The sequence below is a fragment of the Nerophis ophidion genome, linkage group LG29 (assembly GCF_033978795.1).
Source record: "Nerophis ophidion isolate RoL-2023_Sa linkage group LG29, RoL_Noph_v1.0, whole genome shotgun sequence".
In the NCBI taxonomy this organism is placed as follows: domain Eukaryota; kingdom Metazoa; phylum Chordata; class Actinopteri; order Syngnathiformes; family Syngnathidae; genus Nerophis; species Nerophis ophidion.
Window position 1 is genome coordinate 26,183,939 of NC_084639.1, and position 26,147 is coordinate 26,210,085.

At 38.3% G+C, this 26,147-nt stretch overlaps 1 protein-coding gene and 1 long non-coding RNA gene across 3 annotated transcripts in view; one reads left to right on the forward strand and one right to left on the reverse strand.

Annotated features, from left to right (window-relative positions):
• The window catches only part of LOC133545970 (uncharacterized), a 152,726-nt gene that overhangs the window by 98,699 nt on the left and 27,880 nt on the right, over positions 1–26,147 (reverse strand). Inside the window, exon 2 of the long non-coding RNA XR_009804949.1 lies at positions 17,329–17,404. This is a non-coding gene — a long non-coding RNA (uncharacterized LOC133545970). The remainder of the gene's footprint in view (positions 1–17,328; positions 17,405–26,147) is intronic.
• On the forward strand, positions 2,925–13,861 carry pitx2 (paired-like homeodomain 2). 2 transcript variants are annotated; one of them, XM_061891713.1, is made up of 4 exons: positions 2,925–3,173; positions 4,575–4,640; positions 7,580–7,779; positions 11,485–13,861. In XM_061891713.1, the coding sequence occupies exons 2-4, from the start codon at positions 4,595–4,597 to the stop codon at positions 12,040–12,042; spliced, it is 804 nt and encodes a 267-aa protein (XP_061747697.1). In that variant the 5' UTR covers positions 2,925–3,173; positions 4,575–4,594; the 3' UTR covers positions 12,043–13,861. The 2 variants fall into 2 exon arrangements, with proteins under 2 accessions (XP_061747697.1, XP_061747695.1); XM_061891711.1 differs by lacking the exons at positions 2,925–3,173; positions 4,575–4,640 and adding an exon at positions 7,025–7,477.

Genomic DNA, 26,147 nt, shown 5'->3' on the forward strand with positions numbered 1-26,147 from the left:
TTGGGTTGGGAATAACCCAACATTGTAGTGAGCATAACCCAGCTTTTGGGTTAGATAAATTTAACCCAAAAGTTGGGTTATGAATCAACCCACATTGAGTTAGCATAACTCAACTTTTGGGTTAAGTAATTCAACGCAAAAGTTGGGTGGAAAATATTAACCAAAAATGTTGAGTTGAAATAACTCAAATAAGGGATTTGTCCTTTTTTGAACCAGTGGTTGGGTTAAAATTGGGTTATTTAAATAACCCAATTTTTGAGTTGCGAGTGTTGGGTTGAATTTTGTCGTTATTTTTATGAAGAGCAATCCATTTTTTGGGTTATAAGGGTATTATTTTAACTCAATTTCCGGGTTTTCAAATTATGACCCATTTTTGGGTTATTTTTCAATGAGTAACGTATTTATGGGTAAAAGGCTTTTTTTATTATTACAAAAGTACTTTTTTTTTAAGGGAATTTTATTATGGGTTAATCTCATTAACATTATTTACAATAACACATCTTATGTACGTGAACATATTTGAGCATACTGTATAGAACTACTTTGACCAAAATACCACTCATATCTTGCTTTTGAGTATATTTGAATAGAATAGAACAGAATAGAATAGAATAGAATAGAATGGACTTTATTGTCATTATATTTGCATACAACAAGATTAAGGACTCCAACTTAAGGTGCGGTAGCGGAAACAAATATGGAGTAAAAATAAATCACAAGTAGTGAGAAATATAAAAAATAAGAATTGAAATAAACAGACTACTATCCAATAAAAACAATAAGCAATACTGTACAATACACAAAACAATATACAAAATACTGTACAATATACAGAACAAAACAAGAGTACCGGAGTAATAAAGTAATAACAATCCGTGTCGGGCGTATTGGACTCAAAGAGTAATATTGCACATTAGGGTTTTAGGATAGGATATTGTATAGCGGTGAATTATTTATTACAAATTTGAGTTAAAGATTGTTCAAAAAATAATTTTGATCAGTAGTTGGGAAGGGGTGGTACAAACCAGCAGTAAAATGTATCATTTTTAACCAGCTACTGGGTAATGAAGCGTTAAATTGCACAACCCAATACTTAGGTTGGGAATAACCCAACATTGTAGTGAGCACAACCCAACTTTTGTGTTAAATACATTAAACCCAATAGTTGGGTTATGAATCAACCAATATTGAGTTAGCACAACTCAACTTTTGGGTTAAATCATTCAAAAGTCGGGTTGAAAAAATGTACCCAAATTTTTTAGTTAAAATAACTTAAATAACGGACTCGTCCTTTTTAACCCAGCAGTAGGGTTAAAATTGGGTTATTTTTTTAACCCCGCATTGTTTTAGTGCATATAAAACCAAATTAATAACCCAATTTATGAGTTGAGAATGTTGGGTTAAATTTTGGAGTTATTTTTATGAAAAGGAATCAATTTTTTGGGGTTGTGAGGGTATTATTTAAACTCAGTTTCTGGGTTTTCAAAACTATGAACAAATTTTGGGTTGTATTTCCAGTCAGTAACCCAATTTTAACGCAACAGTTGGGTTAAAATTGGGTTTGTTTGTTTTTTTTAACCCAGCATTTTTTTAGTGCGTACAAAATAAATTGGTAACTCAATTTATGAGTTGCGAGTGTTGGGGTAAATTTTGGAGTAATTTTTTCAAGAGCAATCCATTTTTTGGGTTGTAAGGGTATTATCTTAACTCACTTTCTGGGTTTTCAAAACTATGAAGCAATTTTGGGTTGTTTTTCCAATGAGTAACCCAATTTTAACCCAAGAGTTGAGTTAAAATTTTATTTTATTTTTTTTTCTAACCCAGCATTTTTTTTAGTGCATATAAAAACAATTGATAACCCAATTTATGAGTGGTGAGTGTTGGGTTAAATTTTGGAGTAATTTTTTTGAAGAGAAATTCATGTTTTGGATTGTAAGGGTATTAGCTTAACTCACTTTTTGGGTTTTCAAAACTATGAAGCAATTTTGGGTTGTTTTTCCAATGAGTAACCCAAATTTAACCCAAAAGTTGGGTTAGAATTAGGTTGTTTTTTTAAACCCAGCATTTTTTTTAGTGCTTATAAAAAAAATTGATAACCCAATTTATGGGTTGTGAGTGTTGGGTTAAATTTTGGAGTAATTTTTTTGAAGAGCAATACGTGTTTTGGGTTGTAAGGGTATTATCTTAACTCACTTTCTGGGTTTTGAAAACTATGAAGCAATTCTGGGTTGTTTTTCCAATGAGTAACCCAATTTTAACGCAACAGTTGGGTTAAAATTGGGTTGGTTTTTTTTTAACTGAGCATTTTTTTAGTGCGTATAAAATAAATTGATAACCCAATTTATGAGTTGCGAGTGTTGGGTTAAATTTTGGTGTAATTTTTTGAAGAGCAATCCATTTTTTGGGTTGTAAGGGTATTATCTTAACTCACTTTCTGGGTTTTCAAAACTATGAACCAATTCTGGGTTGTTTTTCCAATGAGTAACCCAATTTTAGGCCCTGCGATTAGGTGGCGTCTTGTCCAAGGTGTACACTGCCTTTTCCCCGATTGTAGCTGAGCTAAGCACCAGCACCCCCCGCGACCCTAAAGGGAATAAGCGGTAGAAATGGATGGATGGCTAACCCAATTTTAACCCAAAAGTTGGGTTAACATTGGGTTTTTTTTTTTTTTTAACCCAACATTTTTAAGTGTGTAATAATTTTGGGGGGCAATTTTGTACAATCCTGAAATATATTTTTGGGGGGCAAATGTCGAGGCTGTGCTGCTCCTGCGCACCCACGACCCCCGCACGAGCGCGCCCCTTTAAAGGCGCGCACACGTACACGGGTGGGGGTGGGAGGGGAGGGGTGGACACGCAGCGCCACTCCTGGAGCGTCTTTCGGGGCGGAAAAAAAAAAAAAAAAAAGTTGTGGAAGGCAGAAGAGAAGACGAGGAGGAGGAGGCAGAGTCGCGCGGACCTCCCGACGTTCCGGTCGTGTCTTGTGGATAACAGCGAGAGAGAAACCCGGGACTTTTATTTTTATTATTTTTTTCATTATTGTTATTTATTCGAATATTGCACGTCAAAAGTATAGGGCGGACTTTGCGTGCGTGTTTGCGCGGTGGAATATCTCGGCACGCACGCACCCACGCACGCTGTGAAGAAGTCCTAACCCGCCGGCGTCAGCACGTGGTGAGTCAAAATATGACATTTGGTCATTTAAAAAAAAAAGAAATAAGTAAAAATGCACCTTTTAATTGGTTTTAATCTGCGTATCCGTGGTGCACATTTCACTAAAATAATTAATAAAGTGATGAGAATCACTATAATAATAATTATAATAATAATAATAATAATAATGTTGGGGCTTGGAAAAAACACAATATATATATTTATATATCTTTTTCTGTTTAAATATGTCCTTTATTCGCCCATAATGAACCAACTGTTGTATCATTATTATAATATATTTTTAAAAATTTAAAGAAAAATGTATACATAATTACCTTTAGAATAATATGGCCAAAATAATAGCATGTAGTAATAATAACAATAATAATAATATTAATAATAGCAAAGCGGTCCCGTAAGACCGGCGGGGGCCAGCTTTCTGTCCGCACCGGGCCCGGTGCCACTTGGCCCCCCCGCCTCCCCTCCTCCTCCTCCGCCAAACAAGAAAGGATGGATGGGTCATTTTAACCATTAAAAATAGTGCCGCTTTATTTTAAGACGCTCCCTTTAAACGGGAATACAATATTTGTCAACGCACAAGTGAATAACAAAATATATATTTTATTGTACAAATATATCAGCAAGTCCAAAAGAAAAAGACCAGGAGAGGTCTTAAATGTGGCTCCTCGGGAGGGGGGCCCCTCGTTATGATGAAATAACACGCGTGACCTTTCACCTTTACATATATGTTTTATTTTTTTCTTTTCCACACCTTGATCGTGTTGACGCCTTGTCATGTTTAACCCCCGATATTTGCATATTTGTCCGACGAGGGGAAGATGCTGAGGAGCAGGTGAGGGAGGAAGAAGAGAGATGAGGAGAGGTGGGGGGGATTAAAATAAATAAATAAATAAATAAAAGCGGCTGACATGCAAATTGTGTGCAGGACTTGAATTATCATAAGCAAACATGGCGAGCGGCGGCTAATAAAAGCCCATCTGTGTAACTTCATATGGAGGAGCAGCATAATGAATTTTGTAATATCCCGCCGACAGACATCTCAATCAGAGCATAATCCCTCCGACTTTACCTCCAGATCACTGCGCGGCCTCCGCCTGCCTGTACTGCGGGGAATACTCTCATGCACTTTGTGTGTGCCCCCCCCCCCCCCCCCCCCCCCAAAAAAAATAGTCCACAACTTTCTAATCAATAAAAATATAGGTTGCCTGATTGACGTGTTTTTTAAATCAATTTAAATGATGCGTTCATGCACGGTCGTGTTCCGCTTAACCCGCTTATTAACAATTGTATGAATAAATTAAAAGGTAAATACAGGATGCAGTTATTTTTTATATATACATATATGTGTTTTTTATCTATTTTTTATTTGCCTTCTTTAATTTTTTTTCTTCTTTTTTGTAGGTATTTGCACGTTTGCCATCATGGATTCCCACTGCCGCAAACTGGCCACCACCTGTGCACAAATAGGTAAAATTTACACGCGTGTGTGTGTTTTTTTTTTAATAGATTTGACAATAAACATCCGTCATCAAATTTAAATGTAAATGAATTAAACAAAAATACATAAATCAAAAACAATTAATTAAAACGTTTCTTTATTACTTTTTTATAATATGTATTTATTAATTTGATAGGGAAATCATAATACAGGTACTGAGAAAACATACCATTTTTTTTTGCACAGCCAAAAAAAAGTTTATAAAATAAAATAAAATTAAAAAAAAATACAGAAAAATAACAAAAGTCAAATATAACACCCCCTCTCCGCCCCCCGTCCTACATTTCACTCACAGCGGGTAGCAATGCACCGCCTTCCTCTTCACCACAAGCAGATATAGAATCACAATAACTGACAAAAATGAACGAAAAAAATAAAAGGTAACAACAAAAATAAAAATCACAAACATACAGAGAAGTGTCACTGAATAAAAATAACAACAACAAAGAAAAAAAGAGCTGAGGTAAGTGAAAAGACTCATTGTCAAAGGTGAGTGTCACATTATCCTATAGTGGCTTTAATTAAGCTAATTATTCTTATATTTTTACTTAATGTTGTATTATTTTCTGTTTGTATTTGCTTATATTGTCTTATGTGCCCAGTGCGCCACTTTCGTCAAGAAATAAAGGTCGACCTGACTCAAATTAAAAACAAATAAAACTATATTATTTAGTCTCTACTCCACTTCATTATGACATATATTTTGTGACATATTATTGGCATGCCCCGTCAAAAAACAACTAATTACATTAAACAGTAATCTTTGTTTGAATATTGATTTAATTCATAATATAGGGACTGGAAAGTAATTATTTAGCGTCATGATTACATTTTAAGTGCATTTGTGCGGTGGAATTTCACCCGTGGCAAGCAGCGTGTTGCTGGTTCTTTGTGTAAGGGTGACATCTGCTGGCATAATTTGGTACTGCAGCCTCCAGCGTTACCCACATTAAAGCGCGTTAAATTGCCCAACAAAGATAGTATATTTCACCACTGAGATGTAGGGCTTTAAAGGCAAAATAAACACGAATTTGATCATATTTTATTGTGTCCTGTTACTTTTAAACACGGTTAAATTGTATAAAACGCAATACTGTTCTCAGGTGACGCAATTGCGCATCACCTGTTGTTTTTTTTTTTTTTTTATAGATAATGACAATTGATTAGGACTAACAATGTCGGACAAGCAGGACAAAAAAAGACACATTTAAAACAGCGGCGCCGGTGTTTGTAAATGCATGATGCGGCGCTCGCCGGAGTCCCTCTGGGGGGAAAAGTCAAACGTATAATGGAAGCCATTCGTGAGCAGGAATACGCTAATGGAGGAATGCGATGGCCGCGTAATCCCGCCCAAAAAGCCTTGTCGTCTTGCTGTATTGACTGAATTGTTAATTAATGGCCCTCGATATGGCGGGGAGAGATGATGAGGAGGCGCCCGGAGACGAAGAACAAACCGATAATCCACTTCAGGCAACATGCAAAATGACTATTATTCATATTTCCACCACTTCTAGGACGATGACCTAAAATGCATGTTAATCAATTTGCGCGTCAGCACGCGTGAGTGGATTACACCACGCATGCAATGTGGTCATTTTACTCTGAAGGTGGAACAAAATACAAAACGCACGGTGCGTGTTAAGCATCCGACAATGGAAAATCGATCCATCATAGCAAATAAAACATTTTTTAAATAATAAAAACGGTTCAATGCAGAATTTCATAAAGGCGAATTGGTTGATTTTAGACAAGCAGCGGCAAAGGGTTCGAACCCAAGGGAGTAAAACCGCGTCCGTCACGTTACGCACGCTTAACCAAGTCCATCAGGGGAAGAGGATTCAGTCCGGTGGTTTCGGCTGGGCTCGCTTTAACGTGTGTTCGGCACCCAAATGACGCGCACTTTACGCATGGCTTCACTTTATCTGCGCGAACTCCCGGTGCCTGTGTGACCCGGTTTTGGGAACTTAAGTGGAATGTGGTCCACTTTATTGTGCGCACCCGGGTCTGTTTATGTGTGTTTGACTATACGGAGCTCATCTCTATCCCTGCTGGTTCGAACAGAACCCGGCATGTTGTGCCTGCAGGCTCCCTGAATAAACTCCATACAAATAAATAAATAAAAAAGTGCACATGTGTTATTATTTTTTCAATACTTTCAATATTCCATGTTTTATTTGGTCTTGGGCCGCGCATTTCTCTTAACATACTTTTTATTATTTTGAGATGGTGCGTGTATATATTTTTTTCCCCTCCCACGCACGCCACACGCACACGTCTGTCAGGCTGCAATGTGGGCGGGGCTAGAGGTGGTGACGTAGAGAGACGCAGTTGGACGGGGGGGAGAGAGAGAGAAAGAAGGAGAGATGGAGGCGCGCCGTGCTGGTGCGCGCCCATCCAGCTCCAATATCAGCTACCTGTTCTTGTCACTCCGCTAGTCAGCCGCCGCTCGCCGCCGAGGTCAGGATGGCCAGTTTGAAGAAGCCCGAGCTCTTTTTCCCGGGTGCAAATTGACTCGCACCCATGTGCGCAAACCGGGACTTAATTGACTGAAACTGCATTTTTTTTTTGCGGGGGGGAGGACCGATGAACTCTATGAGGGATCCATTAAACCCAAACCCCCACTTGCACCATCATCATCATCATCATCATCATCCACAGACGCACACGCACACGCACACCGGGACAAAAGTCGCCTCCGCGCCGGCCATGGCGTCCGGTTTGCAGCCGCTGACGCGCGCGGTGGACTCCGGCAAGCACCGCATGGAGGTGCACACAGTCTCGGACACTTCTAGTCCAGAAACTGTGGGTAAGGAAAGACGCGAATGGGGTTCGAACAGTGGAACAAACATAAACAGAAAAACAGCAACAAATATTTAGAATCCAAATAATAATAGTCTGGTTCTTGCAGAGAAAGAAAAGACCCAAAGCAAGAACGACGACTCGTCGGACGACCCGTCCAAGAAGAAGCGTCAGCGGCGCCAGAGGACGCACTTCACCAGCCAGCAGCTGCAGGAGCTGGAGGCCACCTTCCAGAGGAACCGCTACCCGGACATGAGCACCCGGGAGGAGATAGCCGTGTGGACCAACCTCACCGAGGCTCGGGTTCGAGTGAGTATCCTCGTGCGCTTTCTACTAATTGCTCACTTTTTTTTTTTTTTATTCATTATGGAGCCAAACATGTCGGGTTGTATTCATAATGGAGTGTAATTGAGCAGGCGGGCTTTTTTATTTTGTAATAAAATGTCTTATCTGGGAAACAAATATGCTCTCTTGTTTAAACACGGCGGTGCTACAGGCACGATTTAATCATATTGCTGGTTACATTGATCATGGATCAATTGATCAGGTGCAATTATATATATATATATATATATATATATATATATATATATACACATATATACATACATACATACATATGTATGCAGGTATGTGTATATATATATACACACATATACATATATATATATATACATACACACATGCATACACACACACATGGATAATATAGATATAAATATATTATGTGTGTATGTATGTACAAATACATATATGTGTGTGTATTTATATATATATTATACATGTGTGTGTGTGTGTGTGTGTGTATGTATATATCATACATATACATGTGCGTATAATTACATGCTGGGAAGATTAAATATTATTTTACACTCATCCATCCATTTCCTACCGCAAATTACATGCTGGGAAGATTAAATATTATTTTACACTCATCCATCCATTTCCTACCGCTTGTCCCTTTCGGGGTTTACTTATATAATTAAAGGGAGTCCATTAGGTCTATTTGTCTATTAGGTCTAATTAGAGGTGATCGCCACTCCAGACTCGAGTGACAGATGCCGTGCGTGTTGTTCCCACGCGTGTAAAAGAGGTGCGAAGCTTGTCTTTTTTTGTATATCGCGGCGAGACGCTCGTGCCTGGCCGTGCGTGCGTGGACGTGGAATACACAACACAAGGCGAGTGTGGATTCGGCTCTGATAAGCGCCGTGGACGTCATGACGCAACAGTGCAGCTGCGGGGATTATAGCAAATATTTCATCCATTTGGGTTGTGGGAATGATTTTGAGTAGATAAATATGCGTGGACGTGGATTTAAATATGCCGTGTACTCATGCAAATGGGGATGTGCTAATGCATAAATTAATACAAATCTGGAGGTGTGAGCAAATTGTTTCAAACTTGCTTATTAGTGTGTTTGATAATGGCTGCATGCTTGTAAATATTAAAAATGCAAGCTAAAGCCGAAATAATCATTTATGTTGCAATTTGATTATAGAAGTAATTAAAATAAAACATGTGATGTTTTTAAAATTGCATATTTTAAGCAGGAATTAGTGCACTTTTTAATGATAAAAGGATAGGCAGGCAGAGTTTACTTGCTTTACAGAAGATTACAAAAAGGCTCAAATAGTCATCATTCTAATTAAAATCATAGAATACAATTTTCATAAAAACAACCAAATTTAAATTTAAATTAAAATCAAAGAGTGTATAAAAGGCTTCCAGTTGTCATATTTGCACGATTGCATAAACGTGCCAAAGAGTATTATTATTATAATAACATGTAAATAAAACATAAATAAATAAAACAAGATAATACCCCAGACTAAAAAAATACAGTTATCTAGTTTTGGAGCAAATGTAACAGAATTCCTTACATAAATATTATAGTTTTGCATGATTCAACCCATGAAAGACAAATATGTAAATATTTTTGCACAACATGTTAAATATGAATTAATGCACTTTTTAAAATGGCATTTTTAAAATAGTTACGAATTGAGCAATTATAATGATATAAGGAGAGGCAAGCAGGGTTTATTTACGCAACACAGCTCGCTTTACAGACGATTACAAGAAGGGAACATAGGGACAAGCGGTAGGAAATGGATGGATAGATGGATGGATGAAAAATAATCATAATTCTAATTAAAATTATACATTGCAATCATCATAAAAACAGCCAAATTAAAATCAAAATCCAAGAGTGTATAAAATGCTTGCAGTTGTCATATATGCACGATTGGATAAAAGTACCAAAGTGTATAATAAAATTGGGGGTTAAATCACCAAAAATGATTCCCGGGCGCGGCCACCGCTGCTGCTCACTGCTCCCCTCACCTCCCCTCCCAGGTGGTGACCAAGGGTGATGTGTCAAATGCAGAGAATAACTACGCCACACCTAGTGTGTGTGTGACAATCATGGGTACTTTCACTTTTTAACTTTAATATTATAATAACATGTAAATAAAACAAAATAATACCCAAAGACTAAAAAATTAAGTTATTTAGTTTTGGAGCAAATGTAACTTAATTCCTCACATGAATATTCTACTTTTGCATGATTTAAACCAGGAAATACAAAACATGTAAACATTTTTGCACAACATTTTGAATATGAAGTAATGCAATTTTTAAAATGGCATTTTTAAATAGTTACAAATTGAATAATTATTATGATATAAGGAAAGACAGGCAGAGTTTATTTACACAACCCGCTTTACAGAACACTACAAGAAGGCTAAAATAATTATAATTCTGATTAAATTCAGAGAGTACAATCATCATAAAGACAACCAAATTAAAAGAAAACTCAAAGAGTGTATAAAATGCTTGCAGTTGTCATGTCTGCACAATTGCATAAAAGTGTCAATAATATGTAAATAAAACAAGATAATACCCAAAGACTAAAAAATACAGTTTTGGAGCAAATGTCACACAATCCATGATTGCACAACATTTTAAATATGAATTAATGCACTTTTTTTTTTAATTGCATTTTAAAGAATTGAACAATTATAATGATATGAGGAAAGACAGGCAGGGTTTATTCACACAACCTGCTTTAAATAAAACAAATAAGCATGATTTTGATTAAAATTATACCATGCAATCATTATAAAAACAACCAAATTAAAATGAAAATCAAAGTGTGCAAATGCTTGCAGTTGTCATGTCTGCACAATTGCATAAAAGTGTCAATAATATGTAAATAAAACAAGATAATACCCAAAGACTAAAAAATACAGTTTTGGAGCAAATGTAACACAAACCCTGATTGCACAAAATTTTAAGTATGAATTAATGCACTTTTGTAAAATGGCATTTTAAAGAATTGAACAATTATAATATGAGGAAAGACAGGCAGGGTTTATTCCCACAACCTGCTTTAAATAAAACAAATAATCATATTTCTAATTAAAATTATACCATGCAATCATTATAAAAACAACCAAATTAAAATGAAAATCAAAGTGTGCAAATGCTTGCAGTTGTCATGTCTGCACAATTACATAAAAGTGTCAATAAGATGTAAATAAAACAAGATAATACCCAAAGACTAAAAAATACAGTTTTGGAGCAAATGTAACACAATCCATGATTGCACAACATTTTAAATATGAATTAATGCACTTTTTTTTTAAATTGCATTTTAAAGAATTGAACAATTATAATGATATGAGGAAAGACATGCAGGGTTTATTCACACAACCTGCTTTAAATAAAACAAATAATCATATTTCTAATTAAAATTATACCATGCAATCATTATAAAAACCACCAAATCAAAATGAAAATCAAAGTGTGCAAATGCTCGCAGTTGTCATGTCTGCACAATTGCATAAAAGTGTCAATAAGATGTAAATAAAACAAGATAATGAAGTAAGAAATAAAGTTATCTAGTTTTGTGAGATAATTCCTGCCATTAATATTCCAGTTTCAAGCCGTGAAATAGAAAGGATGTCAATATTCTGCACGCCCCGATAAATCCTGCGCGGTGTTCCCCGCCAGGTGTGGTTCAAGAACCGGCGCGCCAAGTGGAGGAAGCGGGAGAGGAACCAGCAGGCCGAGCTGTGCAAGAACGGCTTCGGGCCGCAGTTCAACGGACTCATGCAGCCCTACGACGACATGTACCCGGGCTACACCTACAACAACTGGGCCGCCAAGGGGCTGACGTCGGCCTCGCTGTCCACCAAGAGCTTCCCCTTCTTCAACTCCATGAACGTCAACCCGCTGTCGTCGCAGGCCATGTTCTCACCGCCCAACTCCATCTCCTCCATGACGTCCGGCATGGTGCCGACGGGCGTGACGGGCGTGCCGGGCTCCAGCCTCAACGGCCTCAACAACTTGAACAACCTCAGCAACCAGGCGCTCAACTCCGGGGTGCCCACGCCGACCTGCCCCTACGCGCCGCCCACGCCGCCCTACGTGTACCGGGACACTTGCAACTCCAGCCTGGCCAGCCTGAGACTGAAGGCCAAGCAGCACTCGAGCTTTGGATACGCCAGCGTGCAGAACCCGGCCACGAACCTGAGCGCGTGTCAGTACGCCGTGGACAGGCCGGTGTGAGGGCGTCCACGCCCGCGGCCCCGAGTGAGACACCCGCCCGGGCCCCCTGGCGCGCAGCAGGGCCGGCGGATCAGTTCGGCGTCATTTGGGTGTCATTTTTTTTTTGGAAGGGGATGAACATTATTGTGACTCTTCCCTCCCACGCAGCGCACAACCGAATCCATTCATTCTATTCTGAGTGATCCCACGGCTTCTTGTGGGGGGGCGGGGGGGGGGGGTTATTTTGAAGTCGGCCACAGGAACAAGAGACTACTATATTATTATTTACTTTTTTCTTTCTTTTTCAAAAAGGGCACTAAAAACTGAACCACTGAAAATAATATTTTAAGTTTTATTCCAGGATTTTTATTTTTTATTTTTTTTTGTCACCCTGAGGATTTTAGTATGGAAGCCCGTTTCCAACGCGAAATAAAAAAATACCCAAATGGTAATAATTTTGTCATTAAAAAAAATCGAAATTATGGAATAAAAAGTCATAATTATGAGGTCAAGTCAAAATGATGAGATTAAAAGGTCGAAATTCTGAGGTTAAAAATCATGATTAAGAGATCCAAGTTACAATTATGAGAAAAAAGTGAAAATTATGAGATAAATGTGGCGATTATGAGATGAAGTCAAACTTAGATGGATTAGATTAGATTAGATAGTACTTTATTTATTCCGTCAGGAGAGTTCCTTCAGGAAAATTACCATTTTCAGCACAATCCCATTCAAGATCAGACAAACATTACAGGGAGACAGAACAGGATCGCTGACGGGTCTGCCGGCTTCCAGCGCCCCTTACAAAAAAGATGACATACAGGTAAACAGCGGGGGGGATGGGAGAAAAGAATAGAAGATTAAACTAAAATAAAAAAAATCAAAAATAAAAATAATAAAAAAAATCGGTCTTAGCCTGGGCCGACTTATGAGAGAACAAATAATTATGAGATGAAAATGTCAAAAATGATGACACAAAAAGTCATAAATATGATTAAAAAGTCAAAAGAATGATATAAAGATTACAATTATGATATTAAGTCAAAATTATGAGATAACGAGTAATTATGAGGTTAAAAGTCATTATTATGATACAAAAGTCAAAATTATGCGATAAAAGACCAACATAATGAGATAAATGTAACAATTATCAGATAAAGTCACAATTCTGAAATAAGTAATTGAGATAATGTCAAAAAATATGAGATAAAAAGTCATAATTATGATATAGCAGTCAACATTTTGACATAAAAGGTCAAAATAATGAGATAAAAGTAACAATTATGAGTCATCTTCGCACAATGAGGAGTGAAAAAGCTGGAAGTTTGTATCGCATCATTTGGACTTTTTATATCACAAATAGGACTTTTTAAACTTACAATCATACACTTTTCCTTTTTTTGGACTATCTCAAAACTTTGACTTTTCAATCTCCAAATTCTGATTTACCATTGTAGCATTTTTTAAATATTTTTTGTAGTTTTTTGTCTGAAACGGGCTTCCATATTTGAGGCTTCTTCAACTCTTGTAAATATCCCAAGTATATATCATCTGCTGCCTCCCAATGTTCGCCCCGGTTCGACTTATTCACGCATGTGAGAAAAGGGGCTCATCAACCAGCCAGAAGAAAAATAACAACAATAATAAGGAATCATGTTTTGCTTGCAATCCAAAAAAAAAAAAAAAAAAAAAAAAAAGGGAATGTAAATACTAAAACGCACCGCAGTCGTGTGTTTCTAACATAATATAAAATGATTATTATTATTAATGTCTGTGTGAATATCGATTTAGAATAGCACTCCTAGATTAAAAAAAAAATGCATTAAAATGTTCCTGCAAATGATTTGCTCTGTGTATACTATTTGGTACGGAATTATGTTGTTTTTTTTGTTTGTTTTTTTGTTCCAACATCCAAAAAAAATGTGTTTTATTTAATGGAAGTAAATATATTGTTCAAAGCCACCCTTGCTCTTATTATTGAATCTGTGTGTTAGCGCCATTGTGTCCACTTTGGGTGATTGGGACGCACTTGTGCGCCTAATCTATTGCTGACTGCGCCAATACACATTAGCGGGAGATGCCCCGGCAGATTAGCTGCTGAATACATGTCTGCAGCTTCAAATAACATAGGGAATCAACAACACCCAGGCTGGGACCACACAGTCTATTGTAGTGGGGTCATTAGATGGAAGAATGGAGTATACTGCGCACAAAAACAAATAATACAAAAATAAATAATAAAGAAAAAAGTATTTTTGCGGGCGTTGCTGCACCAAAGAAAGTTTGCATTCATTTTACCAAGAAGGTTTTGTTCACAAACATGTGCAAACGTGGACGTTATAGGGGGGGGGGGAGGCGCCGACTGATCCAGGCCCGGGAAGGGTGGCCTTTGCCGGGCTGCATGTGGCAGCAAGCCCCGGCGAGGAGGGGCCTAATGTGGGGAGCTTCTTTCGCACGTCCGTCAATATAATTACCAAGTTGCACTTTCCTTAAAAAAAAAAAATACAACATTAAAGACATTATTCCTACTTATTGTTTCATTTAAAACATAATTAAAGTCGTTTCATCCAAAAGCTAAGCAGTTTTGTGCAACATTTTGTTCTTAGAAAAAAAAAATGTGACTATAAAACCCATCCATCCATCCATTTTCTTCCGCTTATTCCCTTTTGGGGTTGCGGGGGGCGCTGGCGCCTATCTCAGCTACAATCGGGCGGAAGGCGGGGTACACCCTGGACAAGTCGCCAACATGGTAATTAAATCAATGAACCAACATACCCTCCATGTCAGACCAGGGCAAATTAAGGACCGTTGAGCAAAACAGCTGGTGCGTAATAAGTGCAATATTTACAGTGTTAACACTTTGTCAGGCACAACAGACAGCAAATACTGAATTGACCAACACACCATAAACCAGACTTGGGCAAATCAAGGCCCGGGGGCCACATTCGGCCCATTAAGTTTTTCAATCTGGCCCACCGGACATTCCCAAATAATGTTTTGGGATCTTTAAGATGGAAACTGTAGCTGCCATTAAAATGTGCTGTGAGGTTTTCAAATGACTGTAAGTCTTGAACTATACAAAGTATTTCAATGGTTGGAATCTGCATGCTATATCGCGCATCCCGACGTGGTTGGTATCGATATTAGTAAAAGCCGATATCACTGATGGATGATCAGTATTGGCATCATAAAACCCGTCGGCGCCATGTTTCGATAACTACGGGTTGCGCGTGACGTCTTTTTGCGCTTGGGCACTTGGCGATCACTCCAGCAGCACTGAGAGCGGACTCGGCTAAACTGCCTCGAGGAAACGTTGCAATTGTCAATGCCAACAAAGAAACTGACAGAAAAACGTTCCGTTGTAAATTAAGCGAGGCTACGATTTTCCAAAGTGATGCTAATTAAACATTGGCTTTGCTTTTGACATGCTACTGATTAGCATTAGCGATTTTACATGGCGATTTTGACACTTTCAAAATTGTCAAAAAAAACCACAACCAAGATGTACGTGACAATCCAAACAGGTTGTGCGTAATAAGTGCAATACTTAAAGTGTTAACACTTTGTCGGGCACAACAGACAGCAAAGACTGAATTGACCAACACACCATTGTAGTGGAACATTTCTGTCCTAGGGTCACCTCTAAACTGAATGCATTGGGAGGGACTCTCTATTGTTCCTGTTTAAGATTCGGCATATCTACCACATAAAATTGCCGTCCCCGTACAGGCCACCACACCGTAATCCAGACCAAGGCAAATCAAGGCCCGGGGGCCACATTCGGCCCATTAAGCTTTTCAATCTGGCCCGCCGGACATTCACAAATTATTTTTTTAGATCTTTAAATTGGAAAGTGTAGCTGCCATTATGATGTGCAGTCATGTTTTCTAATGATCGTAAGTCTTCAACTATACTAAGTACAGTATATTTCAATATACTAGTTACTATGGTAATGTAATTAGTTACTATGGTCTTCTAATTAGTTACTATGGTCTTCTAATTAGTTACTATGGTCTTCTAATTAGTTACTATGGTAATCCAAGTCACAGCAGCTCAGACGAGGCACCAAGCAGTGTGGGTGGGGAGTGTTTCCACAGACACGGAAGGAGATTTTGCACAACAAAGTTCTAAAGCTTAGTGATATATCAGATTGTAGGTGGGGGTTTTTTTTAGCCTTGGCGTTTGTAATTTGCTTTGTTTTTTGCATTCTTATTGCGTTTCGATTGATTGTAAAATATGTGGATGTAGAGGGGGGGTGACGTTCATGTGTTGTCAATATTCAGTGTTTTATCCTCCATAGTTAATATTGTAAATCCCACATTCTTTATTTTCATGTACATTCAATCAGACATTATTGTGAGGTTTTGTATTAGAGTTCCTAAAACTTGATATACTGGCCCCAAGACACATTCTTTCTCTAAATTTAGCGATATCAGATTGTCGGTGTTTTTTTTTTTTTTTGACTAGACTTGGACTTCCTTTATCGTCATTCAAATTTAAACGTTACAGTACAGAAAATAATAACATTTTGTTGCATTAGCTGGATGTAGTGTCGGATAAAAGAGCAATAAGGTGCAGATGACTGAACGGATAAATATATTGCACTTTTGCATATGCACCCACATTTATGGATGTATGTTATATTGTCTCTATAGTCCAACCACTTTATCCATTTTTGGGAGGTATTGAGGGGATTATTATGATGCGTTCAAGAGTCTTATGGCCTGAGGGAAGAAGCTGTTACAGAACCTGGAGGTTCTGCTATATGGAGGCTGTGGAAACTCTTTCCAGAGTCCAGCAGTGAAATCAGTCCTTGGTGGGGGTGGGAGGAGACTCTACAGAATTCCTGAACCCCTGGTCAGGCAGCGGCTTTTTGTGATCTCTTTACCCTTCACGTTCATATTTCGCCATGTTTTTTGCATTGTTGTTGCATTTTGCTTGATTGTAAAATATGTGGATGTAGAGGGGGGGTGACACTCATATGTTGTCAATATTCGGTGGTTTATCCTTCATAGTTAATATTGTAAATCCCACATTCTTTATTTTCACGTACATTCTGGCTGTCTCATTCAGTTAAAAAAATTAAAAATTTCATTCCTTTTTTTAACGTTTATAGCATTCAATCGGAGGTTTTGTATTAGTGATCCAATAAATAGACATACCTGCCCTCGGACCCTTTTTTTTTTTTACTCTAAATTTGGCCCCCTGAGTCAAAAGCCTTGCCCAGGCCTACTGTAATAAATAGTTTAAATGGGGGTGGGGGGCATACATTTTGTATGAAATGTATTTAAAAAGAAAAAAACTTACCACTTGGTGCTGATTTAGGAGCTGGTGTCATGTTGGAAGAACCCTCAGGTCAGCTCTCAAGAGGGGGGATTATACCCTGGAGGCGGAATAAATCACAGTTAGGCCAGATGCTGTTTAATTAAAAGGCACATCTAAAAATAATAACAACGGGCGTAAATGGGAGTCAGCAGCTCTTGAAGAAGAACCCGCCGCCATCTATCTTGTTGTCCCCAGCATGCACACAATGAGGACTTTTGTGCCGGGGGGCTTTGTTTTCTGGTCGCTCCAGACCGGTGTCACGTTTTTTTTTTGGGATGGAGAATTAATCAGCTGGGAGAAGAGGATAAGCCTGGTCTGCCTCTGCAATACACATCTGCACAATCAACATGTGAACTGAGTAGGGGGGCCGGGGTGCGGGGGGTGTGGGGGGTTAGTGTGAGACTGGCTGAAAAGGACTGTGCAAGGTAAGCTGCACGCTCCTTTCATTCTCCACAGCAATTTAACCGAGTGCAATAATTACACTGGGAGCTGCTTGGATTCTTCCCACGTTTGAGGTGAAGGTTTGACTCCCGTTCAAATAAGACGTTTATAATGTGACACAAACACTATTTCTGCACTGTCAATCTCAGATAAGAACGACAATTTGTTGCATTAGCTTGTATTTTGCTGGGGTTTTTTTTGCATATTTGTTGCGTTTCACTTGATTGTAAAATATTTGGATTGAGAGGGAGGGTGATGTTCATATGTTGTCAATATTCAGTGTTTTATCCTTCATAGTTAATATCATAAATCCCACATTCATTATTTTCATGTACAAACCCCGTTTCCATACGAGTTGGGAAATTGTGTTACATGTAAATATAAACGGAATACAATAATTTGCAAATCCTTTTCAACCCATATTCAATTGAATGTACTACAAAGACAAGATATTTGATGTCAAAACTCAAACTGTTTTTTTGTTTTTTTGCAAATAATAATTAACTTATAATTTCATGGCTGCAACACATGCCAAAGTAGTTGGGAAAGGGAATGTTCACCACTGTGTTACATTACCTAACGTTTGGGAACTGAGGAAACTAATTGTTGAAGCTTTGAAAGTGGAATTCTTAACCATTCTTGCTTGATGTACAGCTTATGTTGTTCAACCGTCCGGGGTCTTGTTGTCGTATTTTACGCTTTATAATGCGCCACACATTTTCAATGGGAGACATGTCTGGACTGCAGGCGGGCCATGAAAGTACCCGCACTCTTTTACTACGAAGCCACGCTGTTGTAACACAAGGCTTGGCATTGTCTTGCTGAAATAATCAGGGGCGTCCATGATAACGCTGCTTGGATGACAACATATGTTGCTCCAAAAGCTGTATGTACCTTTCAGCATTAATGGTGCCTTCACAGATGTGTAAGTTACCCATGCCTTGGACACTAATACACCCCCATACCATCACACATGCTGGCTTTTGAACTTTGCACCCACAACAATCTGGATGGTTATTTTCCTCTTTGTTCTGGAGGACACCAATTTCACGATTTCCAAATATAATTCTAAATGTGGACTTGTCAGCCCACAGAGCACTTTTCCACTTTGCATCAGTCCATCTTAGATAAGCGCGGGCCCAGAGAAGCCTGCGGCGTTCCTGTGTGTTGTTGATAAATGGTTTTCGCTTTGCATAGTAGAGTTTTACTTGCACTTCCAAATGTAGCGACCGACTGTAGTTACTGACAGTGGTTTTATGAAGTGTTCCTGGGCCCATGTGGTGATATCCTTTACACACTGATGTCGGTTTTTGATGCAGTACCGCCTGAGGGATCAAAGGTCCGTAATATCATCGCTTACCTGCCGTGATTTCTCCAGATTCTATGAACCGTTTGATGATTTTATGGACCGTAGATGGTGAAATCCCTAAATTCCTTGCAATAGCTCGTTGAGAAATGTTGTTCTAAAACTGTTCTACAATTTGCTTACAAAGTAGTGACCCTCGCCCCATTCTTGTTTGTGAAATACTTAGCATTTCATGGAAGCTGCTTTTATACCCAATCATGGCACCCACCTGTTCCCAATTAGCCTGCACACCTGTGGGATGTTCCAAATAAGTGATTGATGAGCATTCCTCAACTTTATCAGTATTTATTTCCACCTTTCCCAACTTCTTTGTCACGTGTTGCTGGCATCAAATTCTAAAGTGAATGATTATTTGCAAAAAAAAATAAAGTTTATCAGTTTGAACATCAAATATGTTGTCTTTGTAGTGCATTCAATTAAATATGGGTTGAAAATTATTTGCAAATCATTGTATTCTGTTTATATTTACATCTAACACAATATCCCAACTCATATGGAAACGGGGTTTGTACATTCTGGGTGTCTCATTCAGTAAAAAAAAGTAAAATTGTATTCCTTTTTTTTTTTTAGACTAAACTTAGATTTCTTTTACTGTCATTCAAATTTAAACTTTACAGTATAGATGAAAACACAATTTCTTATCAGTAAAGGGGATTAAAATACAGATGACAGAGAAAACGAAGGCATGTTTAAATAATAAACAAATTAGCATTCATGCACAGGAGACATGCTTGGACAATAAGATCTGCATCTTTTGTTTGTCTTTTTCCAATGAGGCCTGCATTATAAAAATGCATTGTGCTAAAAGTGGTGATTTTATAGTGAGTTGTATTTCACGCAGACAAACATCTGGCTTGAAGCACCACAAAATAAAAGAGGATGGGTCTGCACACCACTTCAAAAGTTCCACAATTTATTTTAATGTGCGCCAGCATGCAAGGAAAAGTAACACAGACTTCTTTTCCACCAATTTTTTTGTGCTGTTCCTGCGATAAATGCACGCTGAGAAGAAGACAGGACTTCCGAGTGCTGAGGGTGATATAGTGGGATGTGTGTCAGGGGGAGGTGGGTCAGGGTTTGGGGGGGGGGGGGGGGGGGGTGTTGGCTATGGACCAATGGCGGCCCGGTGGCTTCAGCTTAAGGTCACCCGGTATGACCTCACACATTCTCACCCTCACCTAAAAGGCTCACAGAGGAGTTGTCCACAATGCAGCGTGTGCACACAAAGCAACACTTTTCAAGTTTTGGGGAAGAGTTGAGCTGAGTTTGAGTTTATTCCGAACACGCATGCATACAACATGATGCATCACACATGCATGCATACAACATGATGCATCACACACACATGCATACAACATGATACATCACACACGCATGCATACACCATGATGCATCACACACGCATGCATACACCATGATGCATCACACACGCATGCATACGACATGATGCATCACACACACATGCATACAACATGATACATCACACACGCATGCATACACCATGATGCATCACACACGCATGCATACGACATGATGCATCACACACGCATGCATACAACATGATGCATCACACACGCATGCATACAACATGATGCATCACACACGCATGCATACAACATGATGCATCACACATGCATGCATACAACATGATGCATCACACACGCATGCATACAACATGATACATCACACACGCATGCATACAACATGATGCATCACACACGCATGCATACAACATGATGCATCACACACGCATGCATACAACATGATGCATCACACATGCATGCATACAACATGATGCATCACACATGCATGCATACAACATGATGCATCACACACACATGCATACGACATGATGCATCACACACGCATGCATACAACATGATGCATCACACACGCATGCATACAACATGATGCATCACACACGCATGCATACAACATGATGCATCACATACGCATGCATACAACATGATACATCACACATGCATGCATACAACATGATGCACCACACACCCATGTATACGACATGATGCATCACACGCATGCATACGACATGATACATCACACACGCATGCATACAACATGATACATCACACATGCATGCATACAACATGATACATCACACATGCATGCATACAACATGATACATCACACATGCATGCATACGACATGATACATCACACACGCATGCATACAACATGATACATCACACATGCATGCATACAACATGATACATCACACATGCATGCATACAACATGATACATCACACATGCATGCATACAACATGATACATCACACATGCATACAACATGATACATCACACACGCATGCATACAACATGATACATCACACATGCATGCATACAACATGATACATCACACACGCATGCATACAACATGATACATCACACATGCATGCATACAACATGATACATCACACATGCATGCATACAACATGATACATCACACATGCATGCATACAACATGATACATCACACATGCATGCATACAACATGATACATCACACACGCATGCATACAACATGATACATCACACACGCATGCATACAACATGATGCATCACACACGCATGCATACAACATGATGCATCACACACGCATGCATACACCATGATAGATCACACATGCATGCATACAACAATATAGAAACAGTTAGTGTTGTCCCCATACCAATATTTTGGCACCAAAATGTATTTAGATGCTTTTCAATACTTTTTTTTAAATAAAGGGGACCACAACATTTTTTATTTTTTGGCTTTATTTTAACCAAAAAATCTTAGGGTACATGAAACATATGTTTATTATTGCAAGTTTGTCCTTAAATAAAATGTTGAACATACTAGACAACTTGTCTTTTAGTAGTAAGTAAACAAACAAAGACTCCTAATTAGTCTGCTGACATATGCAGTAACATATTGTGTCATTTATACACCTATTATTTTGTACACATTATTAAGGACAGGTGGTAAAAAATGGCCAGATCTGCAATAGTAGGAAATCATTTAAATATCTAATTGGTATTGTCACACCGCCTACCTGCGTTTTTGTCTGATTATAATTGAATGTAATCACTCAATGACCTTGAAAAGTTCAAGATCATTGCCGATCAATCGGTACGATACATAGTATGACATCGCTGTTGCCGATTAATGCATTTTTATTGCCGATCACAAATGCCGATACTACTTTGCTGACATTGTGTGTAGTTTTGGTTGAAGCAGTTGGCAGCTACTTATGTGTCTCCATCCACAGTGTGGAGCCACTCCACTAAACTGATAACAATCACCTGCGTTACAGCAAATAAAGTGAACATATATGTATCTTAGGTATCAGTATCAAGTGGCATTATCACTGGAGGACGAGGCAAACTTATCACACAGCGAGGAAGAGAAGAAGGAAGTCGTTTAAACATTGTGCTGGTGTTGTTAAACTGTCATCCACAGGAATATTTACAGTTAATACACGTGCCACACGGCCTACAATCTAAATATCACCATACAGTAAGTCCTGCAGTCTCCTGTGATAACAATGTAGATCACGATACATTACACGGCTTGTAAACGATCATTTGATTATTTCAGACGAGTACGCGGTCACATGACGTCATTTCTTTTTGAACTATTTTGTCCAAATTATTATTAATCAACTTGCTAATTTACTGTTAATATCTACTTACTTTCTCTTTTAACATGTTCTATCTAAAAGTCTGTTAAAATTTAATTATCACTTATTTTCTCCTCTTTGATACTTGACATTAGTTTTGAACGATACCACACATTTAGGTATCGATCTGATACGAAGTAAAGTACTTACAGTGGCGGTATCGGTCATATCACTGCTGATTACTGATACTTTACATTTTCAAGCTCATTGGCTCATTACATTTTTATCCCATTGTATTCAGACAAAAACACAGGATATCAATTATATATTTAAATTAGTTGTACTTTTGGCTCAAAATCTAATCCCTTGATAGTCCTTCTTTCCAAAGTGTGTTAACAATAACAATAACATGAGATTGTGTGATTGAAAAAATATCGATCTAATCATTATGGCAGCGACTATATCATACTTGGTATCGTCAGAGTCAATCTTTGTATCGATCCGCCCATTTTGTTTACACTCAAGAGCACTAGCTTGCTGTCAGAGGTGAGCACGGCTCACCGTATCTTCCTACGCTGTGCAGCGTATGTTTAGCTATTCCTCGGCCTCCGGTGATAACGCTACATGTAAGAAACATGGCTTATTTTCCTGTGACGGAGGCACGGATTACTGACTTAAACGTGGCTGGTGGCTAAAACACGACATTGCGTTCAGGATGCTTTCCTTTACTAACCGATAGTGTTAAAAGCTCTATATCGTGCATCGCGATGTGGTTGGTATCGATATCGGTAAAAGCCAATATCACCGATGGATGATCATTATCGGCAGCGTAAAACGCCTCAGTGCCATGTTTGGATAACTACGGGTTGCGGGTGACGTCTCTTTGCACTTGGCGATCACTCCAGCAGCACTGAGAGCGGATTCTGCCAAACTGCCTCGAGGTAACGTTGAAATGTTCAACCCCAACAAAGAAACTGACTCAAAAACGCTCCATTGTGAATTAAGTGAGGCTAGGATTTTCCAAAAATGCGCGAGCTTAATGCTAATTATACATTGTTTTTGCCTTTGACATGCTACTGATTAGCATTGGCGATTTTACATGGCGATTTGGACACTTTCAAATTTGTCAATGAAAACCACAACTAAGATGTACGCAAGAATCAAAACAGCTGGTGCGTAATAAGTGCAATACTTACAATATTGACACTTTGTAGGGCACAACAGACAGCCGAATTGACCAACACACCATAAAGTGTAGCTGCCATTATGATATTTTCTAATGATCGTAAGTCTTCAACTATACTAAGTATTTCAATAGTTGGAATATGCGTTTTTGCGTCATATACTAGTTACTATGGTAATCTAATTAGTTATTATGGTAATCTAATTACTTACTATGGTAATCTAATTAGTTACTATGGTAAACTGTGTGGGTGGGGAGCGTTTCGACAGAGTATCAGCCTGAAATGCGGGTTTCAGGGACAGACGTGGAAGGAGATTTTTACAACTAAGTCCTAAAGCTTAGTGATTTATCACATATATTAGAATGTTGGTGGGGTTTTTTTAACCTTCGCGTTCGTAATTTGCTGTGTTTTTTGCATTTTTGTTGCATTTCGCTTGAATGTAAAATATGTGGATGTAGAGGGGGGGTGACGTTAATATGTTGTCAATATTCAGTGTTTTATCCTTCATAGTTAACATTGTAAATCCCACATTCTTTATTTTCCCGTACATTCTGGGTGTGTCATTCAGTAAAAAAATGCAAAATTCCATTCCGTTTAAGGTGGTCTGTCATGACGTTTTTTAGCATTCAATTAAACATTATTGTGAAGTTTTGTAATAGCGTTCCTAAAAATTGTCAGAACGTGAATTTTGGGGTTTGTCGGAGCGGGCAAGGCGTGAAGTTAATGACATCTTTCATTTTAACACTATAACCACAAAAAAAGAAGCAAACAAAAGGCGCGCACAATGGCGGAGAACAAAATTGACTAATGAAACAAAACTTGCAGAAAGGCAGAAACTATGAACGATAAACAAAAAAAACGTACTTGGCATGGAACTATGAAACAAGCAACGTGAATCGTAAACATGGCATGAAGCAGAGTGGAGGTAGCATGGCATGACGTGAGTAAAAGGTAAAGTCGCCAGCCTGGCTTCCTGGCAACTTTCGCTTTAAATAATAGACATGATTAGTGACAGGTGTGCGAGTGCAAAACGTGAGACAGGTGCGTGACATGAGGACAGGTGAAAACTAATGGGTAGTCATGGAAACACAACAAGGAAGTGCAAAAACAGGAAACAATGGAGTCTTAAGCAAAACAGAACATAACTAAACAAAACATGATCACAAGACATGACGAAAATAGATATACCGGCCCCTAGACACATTTTTTTTCTCTAGATTTTGCCCCCTACAGTCAAAATAATTGCCCAGGCCTGCCATAAACTATACACTACTGCCATCTAGTGTTGTCCTGATAACAATATTTTGGTCCTGGTACTAAAAATGATTCGATACTTTTCGGTACTTTTCAATACTTTTCTAAATAAAGGGGACCACAAAAACTGTCATTATTTGCTTTATTTTACTAAAAAATATGTTTAGTATTGCAATTTAGTCCTTAAATAAAATACTGAACATACTAGACAACTTGTCTTTTAGTTGTATTTAAACAAAGACTCTTAATTTAGATGCTGACATATGCAGTAACATATTGTGTCATTTATACACCTATTATTTTGTACACATTTTTCTTCTTTGATACTATACATTAGTTTTGGATGATACCACACATTTAGGTATCAATCCGATGCCAAGTAGTTACAGGATCATACATTGGTCATATTCAAAGTCCTCATGTGTACAGGGACATATTTCCTAAGTTTGTTAATATAGAAAAAAAAAAATGAATAAGATTTTGTAATGCCAAAAAATATCTACCTAATCATAGTAGTTGATACGCGCCTGTACTTGGTATCATTACAGTGGATGTCAGGTGTAGATCCACCAATGGCATTTCTTTACATTTAGACGGCGGTGAGCTATGGTGTGTAGTGAAGCATGTTTAGGGAGGTGGCTTACCGGTACTTTTTCAGAGGCAGTATAGTACAGAATATGATTTATTAGTATTTCGATACTATACTATACTGTACAACCCTACTGCCATCTAATGTCTTGGATTTGCTACTGCAATTGCAACCTAATGTCATACTTGCAAATGAGACTTTAATAATAAAAGAAGATATAACAACTGGACAACAGTTATCATTATTTTTAGATGTTGCTGAAAAAAAATAGATTTTATTTTATTAACACGTACAAAAATACCGACAGTGGGTAAAGTTGAGGTGCAGGCAAAGGTGTAAAAGCAGATA

What these genes read in the sequence shown, in the direction of transcription:
- pitx2 (XM_061891711.1), top strand. Translation starts at nt 7,255, where the DNA reads ATGAACTCTATGAGGGATCCATTAAACCCAAACCCCCACTTGCACCAT. An exon ending in TTCTAGTCCAGAAACTGTGG is followed by an intron (nt 7,478 to 7,579) that starts GTAAGGAAAGAC and finishes TGGTTCTTGCAG; the next exon opens with AGAAAGAAAAGACCCAAAGC. An exon ending in TCACCGAGGCTCGGGTTCGA is followed by an intron (nt 7,780 to 11,484) that starts GTGAGTATCCTC and finishes GTTCCCCGCCAG; the next exon opens with GTGTGGTTCAAGAACCGGCG.